General features: G+C 39.6%; 1 protein-coding gene across 1 annotated transcript in view; it reads left to right on the top strand.

The window, feature by feature from the left end:
* SLC6A19 (solute carrier family 6 member 19) overlaps positions 1-24,201 on the top strand; it is a 46,952-nt gene that overhangs the window by 12,086 nt on the left and 10,665 nt on the right. Inside the window, exons 2-7 of the mRNA XM_020976711.2 lie at positions 5,766-5,906; positions 9,749-9,886; positions 12,421-12,602; positions 15,555-15,665; positions 17,800-17,912; positions 23,322-23,450. Of these exons, the coding sequence (XP_020832370.1) occupies positions 5,766-5,906; positions 9,749-9,886; positions 12,421-12,602; positions 15,555-15,665; positions 17,800-17,912; positions 23,322-23,450 (814 nt within the window). The remainder of the gene's footprint in view (positions 1-5,765; positions 5,907-9,748; positions 9,887-12,420; positions 12,603-15,554; positions 15,666-17,799; positions 17,913-23,321; positions 23,451-24,201) is intronic.

Consider the following 24,201-nt stretch of genomic DNA (forward strand, 5'->3'; position numbering starts at 1 on the left):
CTGGGAGGGAGGTGCTATTATTTTCCTATTTTATAGTTTTATTCTCCCCATTTTACAGGCAGCTAGATTCCGCCCATTTCCTACAGCACCTGCAACTCATTAATATCATCAGGCACCTGTTAGGAACTTTGCAGCCTTCATCTTCAGGTGTCCAAGGCTGCAAAATCCTAGACCACAGTGGCAAAGTGGTGTCTATTTGTTGCATGAAGAAAAGGTTAATTACATCTCAATTTATTATTTAGAAACACATTTTCTACTTTTTTATTCAAATCTTGCTATTTTTCTCACTGCTTACTTCTGGTGTCATAAAATCCCTGGCTTATTGTGTTATTCTGTCACCTTGATTTGTATGTCTTTTGTGTCTGTTCATTATTTAAATTCTTCAGTATTTCAATGGATTTGCAATCTCATGCCATGGCCTTTCCCTCCACTGGTGTAGGACAGGTTATAGCTTATCCTCTTCCCTTTGTTCTATCGTATGGAATGCACATGTAAATTAGATTGGCTCATGTAGTAGTTTGAACTCTGGCCAACAAGAGACACAGCACAGCCTGTGTTAGAGGATAAATTCAGACAACTGACCTGGGATCTGGCCCTCTCAGTCTCCAAGGGGCTACTGTGATTTCTGCCTTTCTGGGGAGCCCGAGAAGGACTACAGCTGGGTGCTTGATCCTTTATTCTCCTAACTCCAAAAGGTTTACTGGGCTAGAATTACATCAGTTTATCACACTTCAAATACTTGAAGTCTGCTGATTTAATGCTCTCTTTTAGGGTTTAAGAATAAAAGCAACTTTGCCTATTCACTTTAAAAGGGATGATAATGGTAACTCTCAGACAGCTATCTCTTTTCCACAAATAACTGGTTACACAAAAGACAATCATGAATATTGAGCAACATGTTTATAAAGGTGATAGTAAAATAGAAATTGGGGAAGTTATACAGCTTAGGATAATGAGCTCTTCAGCTTAGGAGTGAGGTATAACTTCAGATCAGCTAAGAAGAGAAATGATCTAGCTAGGGAAGAGAGCTTTCAGCAGGCCTTGGGAATCAGTTTGTCTGAGGAGACAAATTCCCTCACATGTCTGTGGTTCCAGGACTCCTCTTAGCCTTTCCCGTTTTTGGCCTTCTCTCATAGATCCTCTCTCTCAAACTTCACTTTCTCCCTTCCTTCCCTAAAGTCTATCCATATTTGCACAGCACCAGAAGTGCAGAGGTCTCTCAGCTACATAGGAGTTACATCCCACGCAGCATTCAGCATCACAAGAGTCTTCATGAGGGAACTGTCCTGTCCACTCAGGGTTACATAGAGTTCCTCCAACAAATTAGCCACGCTTAGAAGAACAGGTCTTCTAAGTGTTTTTACATTTTTGAAGATACAATAGACTACTTGGGATCATTCGATTGATCTGTATTGTTTGTTAATCTCACATTTCCTCAGTGATATCCTAAAGCCATTGTTGAGTATAGCTCGTCATTAGAAATATACAGTTTTAGTTCCCTCAAGGGGGATTAATTCCCACAAATTCCCACGATTTTAATTCACCAAAGGTTGTGTTGGTCTTAGATTTCCAACCATGAATCATCACTGGGAGACCATTCGTGTTGAAAAGCTGACACCAGGGAACAGTTCATAGCCATCAAAATCACTGTGGGACATCTCAAAGGCAGTCTACTTTGTACACTATTCCTCTTCTCCATCCTGACCCCAACTTATGGCACAAAAGTCATTCAACAAGCTCTTACTAAATGCCTACTATGTTTCAGGAGCTAGGTGCTGCGGGATACAAAGAAAAAAATGAAAGGATCCCCAAGGACCTTACATTCTATTGAGGGAGTCGATGTGTACATATAGGACTGTTTGTTATTGTTCATTGTTGGTAGTCCTTTGCTCTTGCAGAAGACCAATGATGTCAGGAGGGTGATGTCTTGGCTTGCAAATGAATTGAATTTGAGTGAGGCAGAGCTGTGCAAAGTCATCAGCCTCACTCTGTTCTCTGGAGCTACCTCAGTTAATACAAGATTGGGAGGTGGTTTTAAATATATGAAGGTTGGGGCAGCTAGGTGGTACAGTGGATAGAGCATTGGCTCTGAAGTCAGGAAGATCCAAACCTCAGACCCTTACTAGCTGTATGACCCTAGGCTAGTCACTTAACCTTATTTGCCTCAGTTTCTTCAACTGTAAAAATGAGCTGGAGAAGAAAATGGCAAACAGAAAACCCCAAATGGGGTCTCGAAGAGTTGGACATGACTAAAATGTCCAACAAATTCTCTACTACCATTAGTTTGAGCTCCTAATGGCTATGTTACCCCCAACAGTTAAGAAGTATCAGTGACTAGTGTATCAGTTCCATTTAAACACCCAATATTAATTAGCTTTTGCAAAGAGATATTTATATCAAAGATATAACAAGAACAAACGTACAAATTTTTCTTTTCCCAATGCTTCAGGTTCATATTCTCCTCTGTCTTGGGCCATCTTCAGCTGTCCTGATCTACATCTGGCCACTTGACCCAGATGGCTCCAGAGGAGAAAGTGAGACTGGTGACTTTACACAGCCCTCCCTCACTTAAATCCAATTGACTTCAAGTGACGGCATGATCTTCCTGAGGTCATGGTCCTCCTCAAGAATGAAGGACAAACCACACAACCTATGGGGGAGAGAAGACTGAGTGAAGACTCACTCAGCTTACTTTCTACATCACATTGGTTCTACCAATTCATCCTCTGATGTGGCATGACTGGTGAATGAACCCTTATCTCAGCCTCCACTGGTGTAGGCCCAAAAGGTCGCTTCGTACTTTTTGGGAATCAGTGCTGGTCTGGCTATACAACTTGGCCTGACCTCCAACTCCTAGATTTCTTTGGGCCTCTCTCCTAACTTTTCAAACCTATTAAGGTCAGAGATTTTACTCCCTTCACCAGAGAATGGAGAACAATAAATGTAGAGGCCAAAAAGTAAGACATTTCTTAGGGTCGTATGTCTTCAGAGGGAAGAAAACCTCAGGGCCTCTTCCATTATAGTCTCTCATTGGATAAATGGTAGATAGATAAAGGCTTTTGACTGTCTTAATAGTTGATCAAAGAGCCTTCTGTAAATAGACCAGGACCAGTTCTATAGGATGCCTATACAGTCTCTCTAAAGCCTCCCTTTACTTGTGTTCATTATGACTCTCCTAGAAGTAAGCTCCTCAGCTTCTCCATGTAGAGAGATATTGTCCCAGGCACTGTATATGTGCCAGACCCCTCAACAACCTCTTTGAATGATTTATAAAGGTAAGGGAAAAGGTATAGCAATCATTGCTACCTTGTGGTTCAACTCAAACCTTTCAACCAAATATGCTGAGATGAAGAAAAAAATTCCCTGCCAAACAGTTATCTAAAATCAATGGTGTGTGAATAAACAAGCAAAGCAAAGCCCTGTAGTTTCCTCATCAAAGATTAGGACCAGTCCTAATGCTTGAGTCCACAGAAAACCATTTAAGTTATGTATTTGGAAATGTTTATCACTCTGTTGCACCAGGGAATGACTGAACTTTAATCCTGATATGGTCCTCATGATACTCATATACAGCTGACAAGGTTTTAGAAGCATTTGCTAAATATTAACATTCTAACCTTTGCCAGATCATAACTGAAACATAATTTCCCTCTGACATAGGGAGGTATACTCGTTTCAAATTTTAAAAGTTCAACCGAATTAATAAATGTTCACTAAATGAATGGACTAGTAGATATATTCTTGATTTTTTTCAATTTGTTTGTTGAAATTGGCTTCAAAGTCATTGTAGAGAAGTCATGATAGTGGTACAAATCTAAATGTGAAAGCATACTGTTTGTTTCTGCTTGGGATTTAAAAAAATCCAAAGACTATTACATATCATAGCTAATTAGTTTAGGGGATCATGGTGGTTCTTAACAATACATATGCTAACAAGCATCCATATATCATGGATAGAATTAGCTGACTACAGGAAACTCTACCATATGATTTGGAGATCAGAAATAATCCTGTTCAATGGCTCTGACAATAAGCGCCAAGTAATGTACAGAACAGGGAGATAGATGTATGCTTGCCAGAAATATTCACCACTGTGATAGGAGAAACCCAGTGCCTAATCCAAAGGGAGAAGGATTCCCTGTGGATGGCGAGTCCTCCAGGTGCTCTGGTTTTTCATGACATTGTATGGATTGCATCAAGCCCCAAGATGTTGCAGAGCTTCCTTGAAGATATCAGTAATCAGTCACTCAAAAGAGTTTGACCCATCCACCCACACAGGAAAGACCAAATGGATGAAGAACCATCCATTTTTCAGATTTCATTCAGTTTTCAACCACATGTATATCTGTAACAGACAATAAAGATGGACAGTGAGCAGGGCCCAGAGTTGAAAAGGAAAAGAGCAAATTATATTGTTTTAGGAAACATTTTAAAGTAATTTTCCACCTTTTCAAAACTAATACATCTTTTAGGGCCCAACTCAAATCTCAGCATCTTTGTAAAGCCTTTCCAGATTAAAATAGCTATTTTTTGTTATTTACTCTTAGAACTCATAATAGCACTCATTGTTTATACCTATTGACAATGGAGCCACCCAGGGATGTCTCTTGTATTGACATCATTTCATTTAACTCTGCTGTTAACTCTTCATGTTATTTTAGAAGGCAGGCAATGTGGTTTAAGAGAATGAGTGCTGGGTCTGGAGCTTGAAGACCCAGGTTCAAATCCTACCTTTACACCCACTGCCTGTGTGACTTCAGACCAGTCATTTATCATTCTAGGTCTTAGTTTCCTTATCTGAAAAATGGAAGAGAGGGGCAAAGATAGACTACATGACCTCTGAAGTCTCTTTCAATTTTGTGATCTGTGATCTTATGTTTTCATTGTATCCTTCCACCTAAATTTTATGCTCCTAGAGAGCAGAGATCATGCTTTATGCTACTTTGCAGGTACATAATACTTGACACAAAGTACAGTTATTCTTTCCATATTGCAGGATTAAGCGTGTGGTGAGGGCCGCTCCCCAAATGGAAAATCCACGTAAAACGTACGGGCTTTTGTGTGTTGTCTGCTGGCTTTCACTTTCTTTTCACACACTTTAGCTTTTTACTTATTTCAACTTTAAAAAAGAAATTGTGTATATTTAGGGTATTAAAAGATAAAATATGTTGATATTCTACAATACTATACATATATTTTATGCATTTCTGAATTTCTAAACTTTTTGTGTGTCACCTACTGGCCTTCATGTGTCATCCTGGGCTTCTGCAAAACTCCCCCCAAATTCCCGTTTAATTTCTTATGCTGTCCTGCAATATATCAAAACCATGATGGGGAAAATTGTGATGTGGAAGGGATAACTTTAGGTAATCAATAAATATTTGTTGATTGATTGGCTAAACAGCATCATGATTTGGTAGAAAGCACATTTTCCCTGAAGCTGGAAGACCTGGCTACAAATCTTGCCCCTGACAAATTACATAACCTCCCTAAGCTTCAATTTCCTCATTTGTATAACAAAACTTCATGGGCTCCACGGCCTCTGAGGTCCCTTTTCACTCTGGTCCATGATCCTATGATCCCTGATGCTTTACAACATATTTTCTTTCTTGTTGCTACAATGTGGCTCCTTTCTAAAGTTAGTATTTACAGGAAATGCTAAAAGAACTGACTTACAAAGAATCTCCAGACCCCAAACCAGGTGTCTTTTTCATACCGTTTTTCTAGCATCAGAAATATTCATCTGGCTTCTTTTTCAATTCTAGGAGCTTTCATGATCCCATTCCTCATTCTGCTGGTCCTTGAGGGTGTCCCCTTGCTTTTTCTGGAGTTCGCCATTGGACAAAGGCTAAGGAGGGGCAGCGTTGGTGTCTGGAGCTCTATCCATCCTGCCCTTAAGGGAGTAGGTAAGTCATTAGAACTCAAAATGGGCTTAACAGGTCAAGGAAAGGGGGAATGTGGCCATGAAGCAAACTTTGACCCTGTAGCTTTTGTTTTCAATGTACTGTTCCAAAGCAGAATCTGATTATTGTCTTCGTTCAGTCTTACATGCTTGCATTTCTTAGACTGTGCAAAATACTTTATGCTTTGATTAGAAGGACCAATTTTAGGTGTTCTTCAGGGTGACTGTGTGAGTTTGCTTTTATTTGGGATGTCAAAAATCAAACCAAACAACATATTTGCATGATGCTGCCCTTGCCAGGTATCTGGTGGTACTGATGACCCAGTAATCAAGAATACCTTGCCCACAGTAGATACTTAATACATATGTTGGGGATAACCTTGGAGGTCATCTGGCCCAGTGCCTCGTATGGTTCAGGAATCCCCTTCAAAATGTTCCTGACAGCCATCTAGCCCTGTCTTGAACTGTTCCAGGGAGTCTAATTTTGGCCTCCGTGTTTGCTGATTTTTCCATTAAGATTTAAATAGTTATAAAACCTGTGCAAGAATTCATTGTCCCCTTCATTAATGGAATGGATCATCAATTCCCCAGAATACAAAGCATGTGCCCAACAGTAGCATTCAATAGAAAAAAAATAATAGACATGCTCATCCAATACAAAGGCAGTTTTTGATTAATAACTTGAAGGAAGAGCAGCGCTTCATTGTTCCAGGTAGAGGCATTTGTTTCTCATACATAGGCCCTGTGTCTCAGCAACAGGATGGGCCTAAGCTCTGACTCAAGATTCAACATTTGCTAAGAATCTTGTGAGTGCACAGCACTGTGCTTAATGCTGAGAACGTAATACCCAACTCCCTCAAGCTTATACTACTGGTGAGGGTTTGGGAGGAGGGATAGGAAGTGAGGGATAGGAGGTATTACATGTGCACAGATGTACGAAGTAGACTGTGATAAGGAGGAAGAAGAAAGTCAGATAAAATGTTCTGGGGAGATCTGAAGGTGAGATTACTTTTACTCTGAGGATAAGGGGTGTGGTGAAGTCTCCTTCACGATGGAGGGGACTGCTAAGCCTTGAGAGAAGAGAAAGATTGTAAAAGTCATAGGTGAGGACAAAGTGAACTAAGGGTGGTCTGCATGAATGTACAGAGGACTATGTTAAGTCTGGGGACAAGCTCATAGCCTAGTTTGAATGGAATGTAAAGTTCTTCAAGGGAAATCATGTGGGGAAAGGTAAGACAGGTTTTGTGGAGCTAAAGCATGGATACCTCCAAATGAACAAATAACATTTTTTGCTTGATTTGTCCCTTTGGGTTCTGAAGCTATGAACTTGTGATCTTACAATTTTTATAACTACAAGCACATCTGAAACATATAATAAAAAATCATTCATAAAATGTAAATGGTTGCTACATTCATTGTCATGGGATTGTAAATTTAGAGATTAGACCATTTTTTCATATTAGGTTCTGATATGAAAAGATAAATAACAATGTAAGAGAATGTATGATAGGTACCCAAAGGATAGTCTAAACCAAAGGTGTCAAACACACGACCTGGCCCCCAGCGCTCCCCAATTGCAGCTCAAACCAGATTAAAATGTTACTGAGAAATACTTCACAAAATAAATAAAAACACAATGAAACATAAGATAATGTTAACGTGTGATTTTGTAAGTCAGCATGCATCCTGAGGGATCCTTCTGTCTGGTTTACTGGCCCTGTTTCTATTTGAGTCTGACACTTCTGCTATAGTCCAAGCAATGCGGTGGGAATTCAGAGGAAGGTGGGATCTTTGTGCGGAAGGGTGGTAAGGGGAGACTTAGAAGAATGAATGGAATCTAAGCACAAAGAACAGAGGAGGAGGGATATTCCAGGAAAGTGGACTAGCTCTAAGAAAGAATGTATGTTAGGATGGGGAAGACGTGTTTGGGGGACAGCAAGTAAATAAGTTATTGTGGAGGAGCCAAGGAAGAAGATGAAACTAGAGTGGTACTTTATTCTTGATCTTAAAGGTGATGAGGAGCAATTGAAAGCATCTGAATAGGGGAATGATATGATGAGAGCAACTCTTTAGGAAGACTGATATGGCAGTGATATGCCGGGTAATTTGGAGTGGGGCAAGAAGACCAGTCAGGAGACTTGAGTCAGTAGGAAGTTATGAGAGTCTGAACTAGAGTTGGAGCAATGAGAATGCGAAAGAAGGGATGGATGTGAGAAACATTAAAAGGAAGAGCACTTTGGGACAAATAGACTATGGGAGCAAGAGAAAAGAAAGCATTAAAAATGATTCAATTTTTCATACCTGGGGGCTTTGGGAGAAGAGGATTCTATGGCAGCACCAATATATATATATATATGTGTTGTGTGTGTGTGTGTGTGTGTGTGTGTTGTGTGTGTGTATGTATATATATATATATATATATATATATATATATATGGAGATATATATCCATATATAGATAGATGTTCTAATTATAAATTATAATTATGAATTCTTAAAAACTGTTTCCTAAAAACTACAAGTACGCAATAATTTTTAGCCTAATTAGAACTATTACACATAATGCAACATAATAAAACTGATCCTTTTTAGTCTATAATTCATACCTTTGACACTGGCTCCCTCCTTCCCCATCTCCAAGTTAATTTGATTAGTAGTTTGATTGTATCCTTATTTTGCAATGAAGGTCTACCTTCTTGGTGTTTTAGGGAAATTGGCTTTGCTTACCCTTCTTACCACAGAAGAAACTGACTTGTACTCCTATTGTAAATTGTCATAGAACAAGCTTGACCCCACAGAAGAGATATGAGAAAATCCTTCTTGCCAATATTGTGGAGGTTGGAACCCATCGTGGTAAAATATTGCAAAAATCAGATTTTTTCAATGTGATAACCTGGCCCCCTCCAACTTTATGCACACACACACACACACACACACACACACACACACACACACACACGTGCGCACATATGCTCACGCATGCACACACACACACCAGTGATACTGACCTCTTTGCCATTCCTCCCACATGCCACTCCATCTCTAGGCTATGGGCATTTTCTCAGGCTGTCCCCTATGCCTGGAATGCTTTCGCTCCTCATCTTTGTCTCTTGGCTTTCTTCAAGTCTCAGCTAAAATCCTTCTTTCTGGAGGAAGCCTTTCCCAATACCCCTTAATATAAGTGCCTTCCCTTTGTTGATTACTTCTAATTCATCCTGTATAGACTTGTTTGTACATTGCTGTTTGCACGCTGTCTCCCCATTATACTAGGACCTCCTAGAGAGAGAGAGATTGTCTTTTGCCTTTTTGTGGCCCTAGTGCTTAGCACAGTGCCTATCACAGTAGATACTTAATGAATGTTTATTGACTCACTAGCAATGATTGGTTTTACTGATTTTTCTTTAGAAAAATTCCTTGCAATAAAGGATGGATCTCTGGGAGAGAGGAGAGGAAAGGATATGGAAGAAACCTAGGCAATGTAAAAGCAAAAGACAACATAAATTTATATATATATGTTTAAAAAGCTATTAAATATCTGAAATGTATAAAGTGTCCCAAAAGTCTTAGTACAGTTTTAGGCTTTAATGACTTAAAACTGCACTAAGACTTTTAGGATACCTTATATATTATGTACCTTTTCCTGTATAGTATCTCAGAGGTCAAATACCACCTTATCATTGTTTTGACTGTCAAAGGGAGATTATGCGTTAGGTTTAAGTAAATAACCTTCATTTGCCTGGCACAGTGCCTTTACACGTAGCTAGTATCTAGTAAATGTTTGCTTATTTGAATTGAAGTGGATACATTTCCTTGTAAATCACAGTAACCCTTCCTCTTACCCTCTAGGCATTGCCTCCATGTTTGTCTCCTTTATGGTAGGCTTGTACTACAACACCATCATTGCCTGGGTCATGTGGTACTTCTTCAACTCTTTCCAAGAACCCTTGCCTTGGAGTACTTGCCCACTCAACCAAAACAGAACAGGTAATAGCCAGGGCCTTTGGTATTAACCAGGGCTATTCTATCACAACTTGGTTTTCTATGATGAATGCAACTGTGTGTCATTTTAACGAATGGAACTGCACAATGGGAAAACTGGTGTAGAAACCAAATGTGTACCTGAAATGCATCAAGCAGAGGGAGCTAAAATGGGAGTTTGTTATTTGAAGGAATCCTCTGCTGAGTCTGTCTTTTAATGAAATACTTTCCATTTTATATGAAGAATTAGATAACTCATGCAAAGTATTCTGCAAACTTAAAGCAGTATGCAAATGCAAGTTATTATCATTATCATTATTGTTGTTATTAGTCCTTAACTTTTCAATTTCATGAGTGTATGTTTTGGAATTTAAGATTTGCTTAAAGTAGGGTACATCTGATATCAACATAAAATGAAGTAGCTATTCTCTGTGTGTGTGTGTGTGTGTGTGTGTGTGTGTGCTTTCTTTAAAAAAAAATCACATCTTAATGAGGAAAAAGTCTGAGGTCATAGGATCATAGTTTTAGAGCTAGATGGGACCTTAAAGGTCATCTAATCCAATCCCCCATTTGAGGAAACTGAGGCCCAAAGAAATAATTGATTTGCTTAAGATCACACAGGTAGCAGAGCCAGAATTTAAATTTAGGAACTCTGATCCTAGATCAAGTGTCCTTTCCACTGCACCCTGCTTCCTTCCTCCATAAATTTCCAGATGGAATCACAGCTTGAAATGAAGATTTTTATGAGGCAAGTTGGTACTGTAGTTAAGTGTGCGAGTTCGGGCTCGGTTCTACCACTTACTAGCTGTATAACTTTGAGCCAATGGCTTAATTTCATTGTATCTCAGTTTGTCCATCTAAGCACAGGTTCCCAAAGTGGTCTATGGCAGCCCCTTTGGGGCACTGCAACCATAATAGCTTTGGGTGAAATTGGGGAGGGCATTGAATAAAAATAAGGGGGTGGTCAAAGGATGAGGAAAGAAGAGAAGAGAATTTTGAAAACCCGTTAGTACATGTTTCATCTGTTGTGTAACAGAGTTAAAGCTGTAGTGATTACATTATTTTCCAAATAAACACACAAAATACAAGTTATAACTGATCAGTGGTCAAATCCACCAGCAGATCTTAACAAATAAGTGTTGACAAACAAGCATGTCTCCCATTGTTGGGAAGTCCAGCATGCCTCAACAGGAATATGTGCATGTGACAACTTGTTTACAATGTGATCATGATCAAAATTTCAAAGCAGGAAAAAAACCCCATAAATTTACAACAAATTATCAAATTTAAGGTGCATCATTTAAATGATGCCAATTTTAAAAAAATATTAAAAAATTAAAGAAAGTAGATTTCCAGGGGGGAGTTGAGTAATTTTTTTTAAAAGGGAACAGTAGGCCAAATAAGTTTGGGGAAACTCTGAAAGGATGGGCATAATAATACTTACACTACCTTCCTCACAGCATATTGTAATGAAGATATTCTGTGAGCCTTAAAAGTGCTTTAGAAATAAGTGTTATTAAGGCTAAGAGGAGGAGATTATAAGTTTCCTGAGGACAGGGACTGTTTTCCATCTTTGTATGCACCCAGCAGTGTCTGACACATAGTAGGCACCTAACATATGATTGTTAGATTATTGAACTGGATGATCTTAGTTTACGAGCAAGTATGAAAGGTTTGTGGTTGTGCTACATATCGAGCAAAGCAAATTAACTGAGCCAGTCCCTGACCCGCAGAATTTCAGAAAGGAAGCACCCACCTCCTTCCTAAGTATAGAGCAGTTAATCTCTTTATTTCAATCCACATCAGAGTAGTACTTGCTTATTCAAAACTTCTCTTTGAAGCCCTGTTCATCAGGTAGTTTGCAAGAGTGTGGCATTTTCTGGAGAACTTTAGCTCCTTTAAATGGTTTTGAAATTATCCTTCATGATCATGCCCCCAGGCTTCACTCCGCCGACCCAACTGAGTACAGAATTCGGCATGAGATCCTTGTCTTGCACCCTATTTGAAGGGACTTATTACTGTTCATACCCCTAACTACTAAAAAGTCATCTCATAGCAAGGCTCCAGTGTAGATAAATTGACATAAAGCCTTTCTCTTCAGTCTAAAGTGGTTTGCTTCCTCCTGTGTGCACTGAAAGGTCTGAAGAGCCATGAAAAAGGAGGTGAAAAAAATAGATCTGCATCTTACTTTGTCTTTAGATCTTTCTTCTTTTGGCAGGGTGGGCTAGGAGGCAGTTGGGGTTAAGTGACTTGACCAGATTTGCACAGCTAGAAAGTATCTGAGGCTGGATTTGAACTCAGGTCCTCCTGACTCATGCTCTATCCACCATGCCACCTAGCTGCCCTTAGACCTCTTTTTTCTTGACCAAAGAGTCTTCCAGGAAACCAGTTCCTAGCAGCTCTTCTAAGTCTTCGATGATGGGCCAGTGGCTTCTTCCAAATAGAAAAGCTACCCATATTATTATTAATTTCCAATTAATTCACTCACTGCAGAGCCAATATAAGAAAATTTACTAAACACTGTTTTGTTCCCATTTCAGGTTATGTAGAGGAATGTGCCAAGAGTTCTCCAGTGGATTATTTTTGGTATAGAGAAACTTTAAATATTTCTACCAGCATTGACGACTCAGGATATATTCAGTGGTGGATATTGCTGTGTTTGACATGTGCTTGGAGTGTCCTTTATGTGTGCACCATCAGGGGCATTGAAACAACTGGAAAGGTATTCAGATTTAAAGTCATTGGTGTGATGGCTGGGCTAGGGGGAGAGAAAGGAAAGGGTGGAAGGAGTAAGTATGACTTCTTTTAAAACTTCAGCCTGTAAGTTAGGGAAAGATCATGGGATCATAGACAGGGAGTGGAAAGCAACTTTGAGTGATGATGATAATGATATTAACTAGCATTTATATGGCGCTTTAAGGTTGGTAAAGCATTTGACAAATGTTATCCATTTTATTCTCACAACAACTCCGGGAAGTAGGAGCTATTATTATCCTCATTTTACATTTGAGAAAACTGAGGCAAATAGATTAAGTAACTTGTCCAGGGCCCTATAGGTAGTTAGTGATGGAGGGAGGATTTGAATTCAGGTCTTCCTGACATAGTCCAGCACTCTATCCATTTTATAGATGGAGACACAGAGGGACAGAGAGTCTAAGTGACTTGCTTATGTTCACACAGCTAGTAAGTGCCTGATGTGGTATCTGCACTCAAGTCTTCCTGACTCTTAGTCTGGTGCCCTATCCACTACTCCACATTCCCTCAAGAGAAATGAACAACACAGAATCCTGGTTAATCTAGAATTAATGGGGAATACTACTACTACTACTACTACTACTACTACTACTACTACTACTACTGCTGCTGCTGCTGCTGCTGCTGCTGCTACTACTACTGCTACTACTGCTGCTGCTGCTACTACTACTACTACTGCTACTACTACTACTACTGCTGCTGCTACTACTACTACTACTGCTACTACTACTACTACTGCTGCTACTACTACTACTACTGCTACTGCTACTGCTACTACTACTACTACTACTACTACTACTACTACTACTACTACTGCTACTACTACTACTACTAATACTATTACTGCTACTACTACTAGCAGTGAATGCTTATATAATACTTTAAGTTTTGCAAAATACTTTACATTATATTATCCCATTTGACCTGTACAACAACCCTATGATGTCAGTGTCATTATTATCCTCATTTTATAGATAAAGAAACTGAGCCTGAGAAATATTGTGACTTGCCCAGAATCACACAGCCAGTTATTTGGGGGTGAGGGGTGGGGGTGGTAGGACTTTAATTAAGATCATCCTGATTCCAAGTCTAGTGTCCTCAAGAAAAAGGATCCATGTAGACTCCTGGCAAAGACAGATTAATAGGGCTAGAGAACGTGCAGTGAATAGCGCTCTGGGCCCATATCTGAATCAAAATCCAACCACAGACACTTACTAGCTGTGGGACCTGGGGCAAGTCACTTAACCTCTGTTCACCTCAGTTTCCTTATCTGTAAAATGGCAATAATAATAGCACCTCACAGGGTTGTTAGAATCAATGAGATAATATTTGTAAAGTGCTTAGCATAATGCCTGGCACATAGTAGGTATTTAATAAACACTTGTTCCCTTCCCTACATAGAAATAATTCCTTGATCCAAGTCCTTCTATGAAACTGTACATTGCTTGTTTATATGACCTTTTATATATATATATTATAAATATATATATATATAATATATATATATATAATAATATATATATATATATATTATATATATATATATATATATTATATATATATATATATATATATATATATATATATATATATATATATATAAAACTAGCCCTTTTCATTTCTCTGCAGTAATTTACAAAATACTTCAGGATTATACTATTTGTTGGTAATTCAAGTGCCTTTGCAAGCTGCTAGTTTTTCCCAGACACATGTCCATTCAGAGAAGGACATAAAAAAAAAATTTGTATGCCCCTGGCCAACCCAGACATCTGGTCATCTAACTTATATTTGCTTTGCTACTCAGAATAAGGGTAGATGGAATTAATTCCATTCTGGTGAATGCTGCTGAGAAATGACACCTTTAAAAAAAAAAACCTCCCCAAAATAATTGCTGCTAAGCCACTCCAAATTTGTGTTCATTCCTTCATTCAGTCATATAAAGAGTATTTATTAGGTATCTATTATGTACCAGGCACAATGGGGATATCAAGCTTACCTCAAGAAGGTAAGGAGAGGAAACAGGCTGACCCATAAATACAAAAAAATATGCCCAATAAATACAGAGTAAAGGGGGAGAGTATCAAAACTGTGGTTTTGGAATTAGGCTTCAGGAAAGAATATGGAGCTAGAGCTGAGCTTTGATGGAACCCAGGGATCCTTTAAGAGAGAGATAAGAAGGAAGGGAGGGCATTCCAGCCAAGGGCACCGCCCATACAGAGGGATGGAGACAGGAAGTGGAATGTTATATACAGGAAACGCTAAGCAGGACAGTCTGGCTAAACTGAAGAGTGTGTGAAAGATATTCATGTGCAATAACCTGGAAAAACTAGTTGTTGTTCAGTTGTTCAGTTGTGTCCGACTCTTTGTGATCCCATGGACCAGAGCACGCCAGGCCCTTCTACCCTCCACTATCACTTGAAGTCTGTCCAAGTTCAAGTTCATTGTTTCCATGATGCTCTCTATCTAGAAGCAGACTGTGAAGGGATTTAAATAACCAAGTAGCTTGTATTTTATCCTAAAGGTAAAAGGGGGCCCCTGGAGCTTTTTGAATTGGATAGTGACCTGATCAGACCTTACTTTAGGGATATTAATTTGGCAGCTGAAGGAAAATGGATTGGAGAAGAGAGGGAATCAAAGTGGGGAGACCAGTTAGGAGGCTTTTTACAATAGTCCAGGAGAGAGGTGGTAAGGGTCTGAACTAAAGTGGTGGGTGTGTGAGTGGAGAGAAGGGAATGGATACAAGATGTATTTCAGAGCTAAACTTGGCAACTGTATTTTCATTCTTATTAGATAAATTATTCTCTATCTAGAATCAAAAGGTAATATAGGAATCAAAAGGAGCTGGAACAGAGCTCCTTGTGATAAAGTATTTTGGTTCTATTTTCACACATTTTAAAATACAGCTTCACTTTCCTTTCAGGCTGTGTATATCACATCAACCCTTCCTTATATTGTCTTGACCATCTTCCTTATCCGTGGCTTGACACTGAAGGGGGCCACCAAGGGAATTGAATTCCTCTTCACACCCAACGTAAGCACGTTTGTCTGCTCTAGAATACTGCTAGCAGTGGGACTAAGAAATATAGTTGAGTATGTTAAATCCTGGACCCAGGCTCTATTTTCTGATTCAAACGTAATCCACAGTGAGACCAAGTCTCCATATCTAAATTACAGCCAATCGGTACATTTTGTCTTCTCTCTTCAATTTACCATCTAGATGCTCCCCATACACATCTAGGGATGGTCTAATGTGGACAGTCCTACTGGGACCATTTAGGGCTTCTATTTATTTCTTTTTTGGGGATTTAAGGATTTTGATCAAACTACCACCTCCTGATGGTAATCCTGGGGTATTTGCAGTGGATTGTGAGATGGAATGTTGGGTTTTTAACATCAAATTCCTTGTAATATACCTTAGCTAGACTTTGGTAATTGAAAGGAATTTCAAACACACGTTATTTCAGCATGGTTGCATATGATAAAGTGAAGACAAGAATTCAAGTTCTGGGTCAACTACTTGTTATGACCCGAGGCTAGTCAGCTCATCTCTCTGACCCTCATTTTCCTCATATTTAAAGAAAATGGAGGCCCAAATACTTACCACCCAATTCTGGGTTGTTTTGAAAGCCAAACAAGAAGGCATGTAATCATAACTGCACTCTTAATCCTCCAAAGTGTTTTGAAAGGGTGACTGTTATTATGTAGTACTTTCAAAAAACCTATGATTTCAATGATAAGGACATTTTTTTCACTGGGAAAAAAAATAAGAACTAATTAGGGCAAATGGGATATATTCTAGCCAGCGGCCCAGCTGCTATTTACCTTCATGACATATTATTTATAATATAATTAATATAATATGTCATAATGGGTTGTAATATGTTATGTTATAATATGTTGTTATAATGTACAATATTATATAATGTATAATATAATATGATAAATATTACTCATCTCCTAAAGGGAGTGATTAGATCATCCATCCAATTTACAAGATATCCCTTTTAAACTTTATAAAAACTTCTCAAGAGTCACTCAGTTTTTTTCTCCATTCACATTTTTAATAGCACTTTGTCCTCTTCATTTAAAGAGGAAACTGTGCAAAGTTAGATGAGAGCTTAACTTTTAGTCCCTATGTAGTGAAACAAAAGCTATTACTAGTGCAGAAGACAGCTTCTACACAGATGTTCTGAGACTTTCCAAGAATTTTACAGACTATCTTCAGGCTTATCAAAACATTCAGCAGTCTACATCAATGGTACTGACTGTATCCACAAAGACCTGTATGTTTCCTACCCCCTCCCAACCACATGTACAGCTTGCTTATTTGCTAAGCAAACATTATCAATAAAAGCAAATTGGACCCCAACACTGGGGAAAGAACTGATGTTTAAATTCCATGAAATCCATTAACATCCCCTGATTCTTGGTTTCTCCTGTGTTATTGGAAGACTGTACTTCCCTATGAGGCAGAAAAGGGAGAGATGGAGGATGGTAACCTTAAGTTATTGAGCTACAGAAGAGGTTCCCAAATTTATTTGGTCTACCACCCCCTTTTTAAAAAAATACTCAATGCCCCCCCTGAAAATCTACTTTCTTTAACCCTTTAACGGTTTAAAAAAATGTGTCATTTCAAAAAATATTTTTTAAAAAATACATCTTAAATTTAATAATTTATTGTAAATTTGTGGGGTTTTCTCTGCATTGAAATTTTGATGATGCAATATTGTGTCATGTAACCATATAGCATCGTATTGTAAACAGTCATTACATGCATGCATTCCTGCTGATGCATGTTGGACTTCCTGACAATGTGCAACACACTGGCCTGCCAACACTTACTTGTTAACACCTGTCAGTGGACTTGACCACTGATTGGTTATAACTTGCATTTTATGTGTTTATTTGGAAAATAATGTAATTACTACAACTTAACTCTATTACACAGTAGATGAAACATGTATGAATGGTTTCTCAAAATTTTCTTCTCTTCTCTTTTTTCCTTATGCTTTTACCACCCTCTTATTTTTATTCGTTGCCCCCCCAACCCAATTGCACCCAAGGCTACTACCGTACTCCCCTCCACCATCAGTGCCCCCAAGGGGTGGTATTGCCCACTTTGGGAACCCAGGACAGGATTAATTCTTTTTTATTTGGCTCCACAGGTCACAGAACTAGCTAATCCAAGCACCTGGTTGGATGCTGGGGCCCAGGTGTTCTACTCATTCTCTCTGGCCTTCGGAGGCCTCATTTCCTTCTCCAGTTACAATTCTGTGCAGTAGGTATTCAACACAAAGGAAAAGTGATATTTGGTTCCCTGTATGAGAGGTCAGCTGGAAAGAGTCCTTGGACAAATTAATTCAATACTCTCAGCCTCTGTTTCTCTCTCTCTGTAAAACAGAGATAATAACAACTCCTGTACCTACCTCAAGGTGTTTATTAGTAAGACAAAAAGGAGTGCATATGAAAGCCCTTTAAAAGTATGAATGTTTCATAAATTATTAGTTTAGTAAAAACCCTACTATTTTAGTGAACTGGGAGAGATTCTTCTGCTAGAGGTAGGGCCTGTGGCCTCGAAGCCACATGTGGCCCTCCAGGTCTTCAAGTGTTGTCCTTTGACTGAATGAATTTGGATTCAGTCAAAGGGCCACACTTGAAGACCTAGAAGGCCACATGTGGTCTCAAGGCTGCAGGTTCCCCACCCCTGTAATCTAAACTATACAATATTTAGAGAGAAATGTAGTTTTATTACTTTCAAGGACATAAAATATTGTAACTTTTGATACCTTGATATTAGCATATGCAAAGCCAAGAAAAAAATTTGCCTAGTAGAGGTCTTCAGAGGATCTACTTTAGTAAATAGACATCAATGCTTAATTCTCAATATTTATTCTCTATCTCCCTCTCCCACAAAATCTAATCAGTGGACAACTATTGCCTAGTCTTTCTTCCCCATGTTTCTCCTATCTGTACCTTTCTTTTCATTCCTACTGCTACTGGTTTAGGTCAGACTCCCACTATCTCAAAACCAAATGATTGTAGTGGCCTCTAATCTGGCCTTTCTGCCTCTATTCTCCACCCTCATAAATTGTTTTGTTCATAGCTGCCAAGTTGGTCTTCCTAAAACACAGTTCTGATCATGTCATATAATACCCTCAAAAAATCTTAAGTGTTGGGACAGCTAGGTGGCTCAGTGGATAGAGCACCAGCCTTGGATTCAAGAGGACCTGAGTTCAAATGCGGCCTCAGACACATAACACTTGCTGTGTGACCCTGGGCAAGTCACTTAACCCCATTGCCTAGAAACGAACAAAAAAACAAACACAAAAACCTTAAGTGTCTTGATAGGCTGGAATTCATGGCCCTTTCTAATCTTATCCCAATATTCCTTTAATTTGGTTTGAAAACATTTATTAAGTGCCTACTACATGCAAGACATTGTGGTAGTTGTTTTGTGATCCAAAGACAAAAATGGAACGTTCTTTTCCTCAAAGAACCCTTCTTCTTTTGGGCGGTGGTGGTAGGGAAGTGAGGAGCTGGCAAAAGGAACATGGCCAAGGTGCAGATAAGTGTGATTCAAGAGAAGAAAGGACGAGGACAAAGGAGAGTCCAAACAAAGTGCTGTAAGAATGTTTGAAGAAGGAGACAGAGAGCACAGTCAACTGGAAAAACCCAGCAATGGCCCACAGAAAAAATGGCACCTGAGATGAGCCATGAAGGAAACTTTTCCAGCTGTCTCCCTTTAGACTCCATCGAAAGAACCTTCAGGGGCAGTTAGGTGCTACACTGGATAGAGCTCTGGTCCTGGAGTCAGGAGGACCTGAGTTCAAATATGACCTTGGACACTTGATACTTACTAGCTGTGTGACCCAGAGCAAGTCACTTAACCCCAACTGCTTCACCAAAAACAAAACAAAAAAAAGAACCTTTAGCTCCAGCCAAAATTATCAGTTTATTCCCTAGCTCTCTGCCTCTATCATTTTTCTTAACTTGGACAGCCTCTCTACTCTTCTCCACCTGTCCAAATCCTACCTTCTCCTGAGTCCTGTTTTCTCCTCTTCTTGCAGGTCAAGGGAGATAATATATGTTAAACACTTTGCAAATCTTACAGTGCTATATAATTGTTAGTCATTCATTTTATTCATTCATTCATATTATTATTATTATTCCTCAAAGAAACTTTTTCAGACTTCACTAGCCTCAGTGGTCTCTCTTCCCATTGAAATCAAAGATCCTAATTGCCGAAACCATTCATTCGGCAATGAGTCATATGTTGTCTTGTGATGTCGGCTACCATTGTCTTCTATTGTTATATAACTTTTCATATGTGTGGTGTCCCTAACTAGATGAGAAATTCCTGGTGGCTACTGAATTAATAATGATAATGATAATAATAATAAAGGCTAACATTTATATATCACTTACTATGTGCTAGCCACTGTACTAAGTATTTTATTATTACTACCTCATTTGACCCTGACAACAGCCTTGGGAGGTGGATGCTATTATTATCCCTATTTGTCAGATGAGGAGAATGAGGCAACAGAGATTGCGTGCTTGTCCAAGGTCATGGAGCTAATAACAATAATAATAATAATAGCTAACATTTGTATAGGGCTCTCTATGTGCCAGGCACTGTGCTAAGGGGCTTTACAATTATTATTTCACTTGATCCTGACAACAGCCTTGGGAGGTAGCCGCTATTATTATCCCTGTTTTACAGATGAGGAAATTGAGGCAATAGGGTTAAGTGACTTGCTCAGGGTCACCCACATAGTAAGTGTCTGAGGTTGGATTTGAACTCAGATCTTCCTGACTTCAGGCCCATCGCTCTATGCACTGCCCCAGGGGCAGGAGAGCCAGAGAAAGGACCAGCTAAGGTTAAAACAATAAAGTTGCTTAACAAGATCTCTAAAGTTCCTTCTAGAGCCAGGTTTCTAACCTACCCACACAGACAGGGTTGGAGATTGCTTTGTAGCTTGGGAAGGGTCCAAAGGGTACTGGACTGGGACTCTGGATACCTGGGTTTTTGTCTCAGCTCTGCTATTAACTTATTGTGGAACCTTAAATAAACTACTTCTTGTCCCTGGGCTTTCCCTTGCAAAATAACAAGGCTGTTCTAGGTAACCTTTAAATGACTCCCCAGAGCCAACCTTCTAATTCAGATCTTTAATTAGGGGCTGGGAATGCTGCAGGCCTATTGGAAACCCACCAGTTACTAAAATTGAATGTGTGTCTCCTGGGTCTAATACACCTTGCCTTTATTTTGGATAAATAGGACACATTTGAACTTGCTGAAGTTTTATTTTCTTCAAAAAATTTTCTTTTTTATTACGAATTGAACAAATGTCAAAACACATGATCATTTCCAGGTACAAGCTTCTGAATATCATGTTGAAGTTACTGAACCTATCTGGGCCTCAGTTTCCTTATCTGTAAAATGAGGGGATCAAATGAGATAGCCTTGGAGGTTCCTTCTAGTGGTCAATCTGATTTTGTGGTTAGGATGGCTTGACACTAAAGCTCTCCATTGATTAGCCTCTCCGTTAGCCTCAGATGCTAACAGAGCTCACAATCAAATGCCCAGTCAGAGAGAAGAAGCATTTACTTAAGGGGCAGTGTGTCCACTCTTTATTTCCACGGGCCCGTAAATTCTTTCCAGCCTTTCTCTCTGGGGTGGCTATCTCAGTATGGTAAGAAGAGCACTTGACTAGGATTCAGGATAGGACAGATTTACGCTGTGGCTCTGCCACCAAAACCATGTGCCTCTTCTCAAAGAGGACCACAGCGTCAGGAAGGTGATGTCATGGCTTGCAAGTGAATTGGATTTAAGTGAGGGAGAGTTGTGCAAAGTCACCAACCTCACTCTCTCCTCCAGAGCCATCTGGATCCTGTATTCAAACCATGTAGGCTCCATGTTCTTCAATCTTCTCATCTTCAAAGAGAAGGAGTTTGATTAGATCTTCTTTGAGGTCTAGCTGCGCGACCCTGGGCAAGTCACTTGAGCTTATTTGCCTCAGTTTCCTCATCTGCAAAATGACCTGAAGGAAATGGCAACCCACTCTAGTATCTTTGCCAAGAAAACCCCAAATGGAGTCACGAAGAGTCAGACACACCTGAAAATGACTGACCAGTATTCTAATACCTGGGAACATGGTCTGAATGATGTATGAGATGCTCTTCCTAGTCAGACATTCCCTGTCCTGTCTCCTCAGTACTGAAATGGAGCTGTTCTATGTTCCTGAACAGATCAGAAGACTTTGGGATTCTTTAGATTAGGTGATAAAGAGATCTCAGGGAGCGATAGCGTTTTTGTCTCCGTGACCTGCCATATACATTTAGCTCATCACAATTGCCCTTCATTCTATCTTTCTAGCACAAGTTGGCCAATAAGGTTGAGTTCCCTAAATTGAAGACCAGCAATCACTGAGCCCCAAGTTTACGATACTTTTATGATACAATATTGATGCCAATTTGGTCTTGTTCAGAGAGGCATGGTGTTGCTTTACCCCCAGTTCCTTGCCATTTTGCCCCTGCTTGCCTGGCCTCCTTTGGAGGCCCTTCCATTGATCTGCTAGCAAGTGTTTAACAACCGGCTCAAGGAAAAAAAATTTGTACCACAAGACACTTTTAAATTTAAACTACCTTATTAACAGTTTTTCTCCAGCTTTCTTAAGTCTAGACAACAAAATAATAAATCAAGCCCTCATTTGTAGGTTTTGCCAATTTCTGAGGTATAAATGCTAACACTGAAAATTTAACAATTGGCTTTCACAGGTTTTCTGGAGAGCTGATTTGAGCTGGTTCCAATACATCCCTACTCCAGGCCCTTCTATCAGTAGTCCCCTGCTCCCTCCACGTACTCTTGGAGCAAAATCTCTAGGCAGGGAAGTTAGGAGCATCTTAGAAAAATGACAAGAAAGTCACAGGGGATGTTATAAACCTAAACTGCAGACTTCAGTGGGGCATTTACGGCAGCTGAAAGCCCAAGTCCAAGGGCCAAATGTAAGCCAGGAACAGGGAAAGTCATAATGGGGCGTGGGAAAGGCTTTCAGTGAGCAAATGGCAAAGCAAACCTCTGAAGATGATTTCAGCTTTGGATAGGCTCATCAACAGAGCAGCACGCAGAAAGATCTTGCAAAAGCTTGCCCTTCCAGGAGGGGAGGAGGGTGGGACCAGGGGTTTTCAAAGCTGCATTAGTTTCAAGCTGACCTGGAGAAGAGGTCCCAGCACAGAGAGAGGAGTGTGGAGCATTGCGGACGGAGCTCTGGATTGAGAGTCAGTAAAAATTTAAGTTTTGTCCATGCCATTTACTAGTTATGTGACCTTGGACACATCGCTCAGTCTCTGAGCTTTGATTTCTTCATCTATAAAACAGGGCTAATAATACTTATGCCAGGATTAGGGTAGAAGAGATCCTAGAAATCATCTAATCTAACCCTTTCATTTTAAAGATGATGAAAGAGAAGCCCAGAGAGTTTGTAAGGCCATACAGGTATGTGTTTATTAGTAAGTGCTGGAACTGGGACCCTAACTCACTGGACGTATTGGAGATGGGGGAGTATCCATGTAAGTGCTCTTGTGGACCTTAAATCACTAGGCAAATATGTCATTATCATGTAAACAAACTTGCAAGCTTTTGAGCCAGAGGTTGCATCAGTACTTATATTTGTTTCTTGACCTGTAGCAACAACTGTGAGATGGATTCTGTGATTGTTTCTGTGATCAATGGCTTCACATCGGTGTATGCAGCGACTGTGGTATATTCCATCATTGGGTTCCGGGCCACAGAGAGATATGATGACTGCTTCACTCAGTAAGTAGTCTCAAAGTTTCTAGCATTTGAAGGACCATGTATTATGTTACATGCATTGATAGAGGCGCTTATCATACGCTCTTTAGTGAATGCAGATCAGCACTTGAAACCAGGAAGACTTGGGCTTAAATCGAACTTCAGACATTTATTAACTCCATGACCCTGGACAGGTCACTTAAAATCTCTGGACCTCCGTTACCTCTTCTGTAAGGGGGTTGGCCTCTATGATCTGTAAGATCCCTCTGGCTCTAAATCAAGTATCCTAGACTAGATTACTGTGTGGCAGCTCGGTGGCACCATAGTGCATATAGGAATCAGGAAGACTCATCATGAGTTCAAATCTGGCCTTGGACGCTTACACTGTGACCCTGAGCAAGTCACTTAGCCCTTTTTGCCTCAGTTTCCTCATCTGTAAAAATGAGCTAGAGAAGGAAATGGCAAACCCCTCCAGTATCTTTGCCAAGAAAACCCCAAATGGGGTCATGAAGAGTTGGATGTGACTGAAAAAGACCGAAAAACAACATACTAGGATGCTATATACTAAGTAAATGTATTTAGTATACAAGTAAGTATAATTATATGTATAGTAAGTATATGTACTTATATTGACGCAAGTATACTTTTGAGGACCTAGTAATTCAGGTTTTTTTTTTCCCCACAGCTGCTTTGTGTATCTGCAGCTGGACTTCATTAAAGGCTCTGATATTATCTGGGACTATTGTGCCTATTAATCTCCCTGGTTTGTATCCTT

Source organism: Phascolarctos cinereus, unplaced genomic scaffold (genome assembly GCF_003287225.1).
Source record: "Phascolarctos cinereus isolate Bilbo 61053 unplaced genomic scaffold, phaCin_HiC Scaffold_4;HRSCAF=312, whole genome shotgun sequence".
In the NCBI taxonomy this organism is placed as follows: Eukaryota; Metazoa; Chordata; class Mammalia; order Diprotodontia; family Phascolarctidae; genus Phascolarctos; species Phascolarctos cinereus.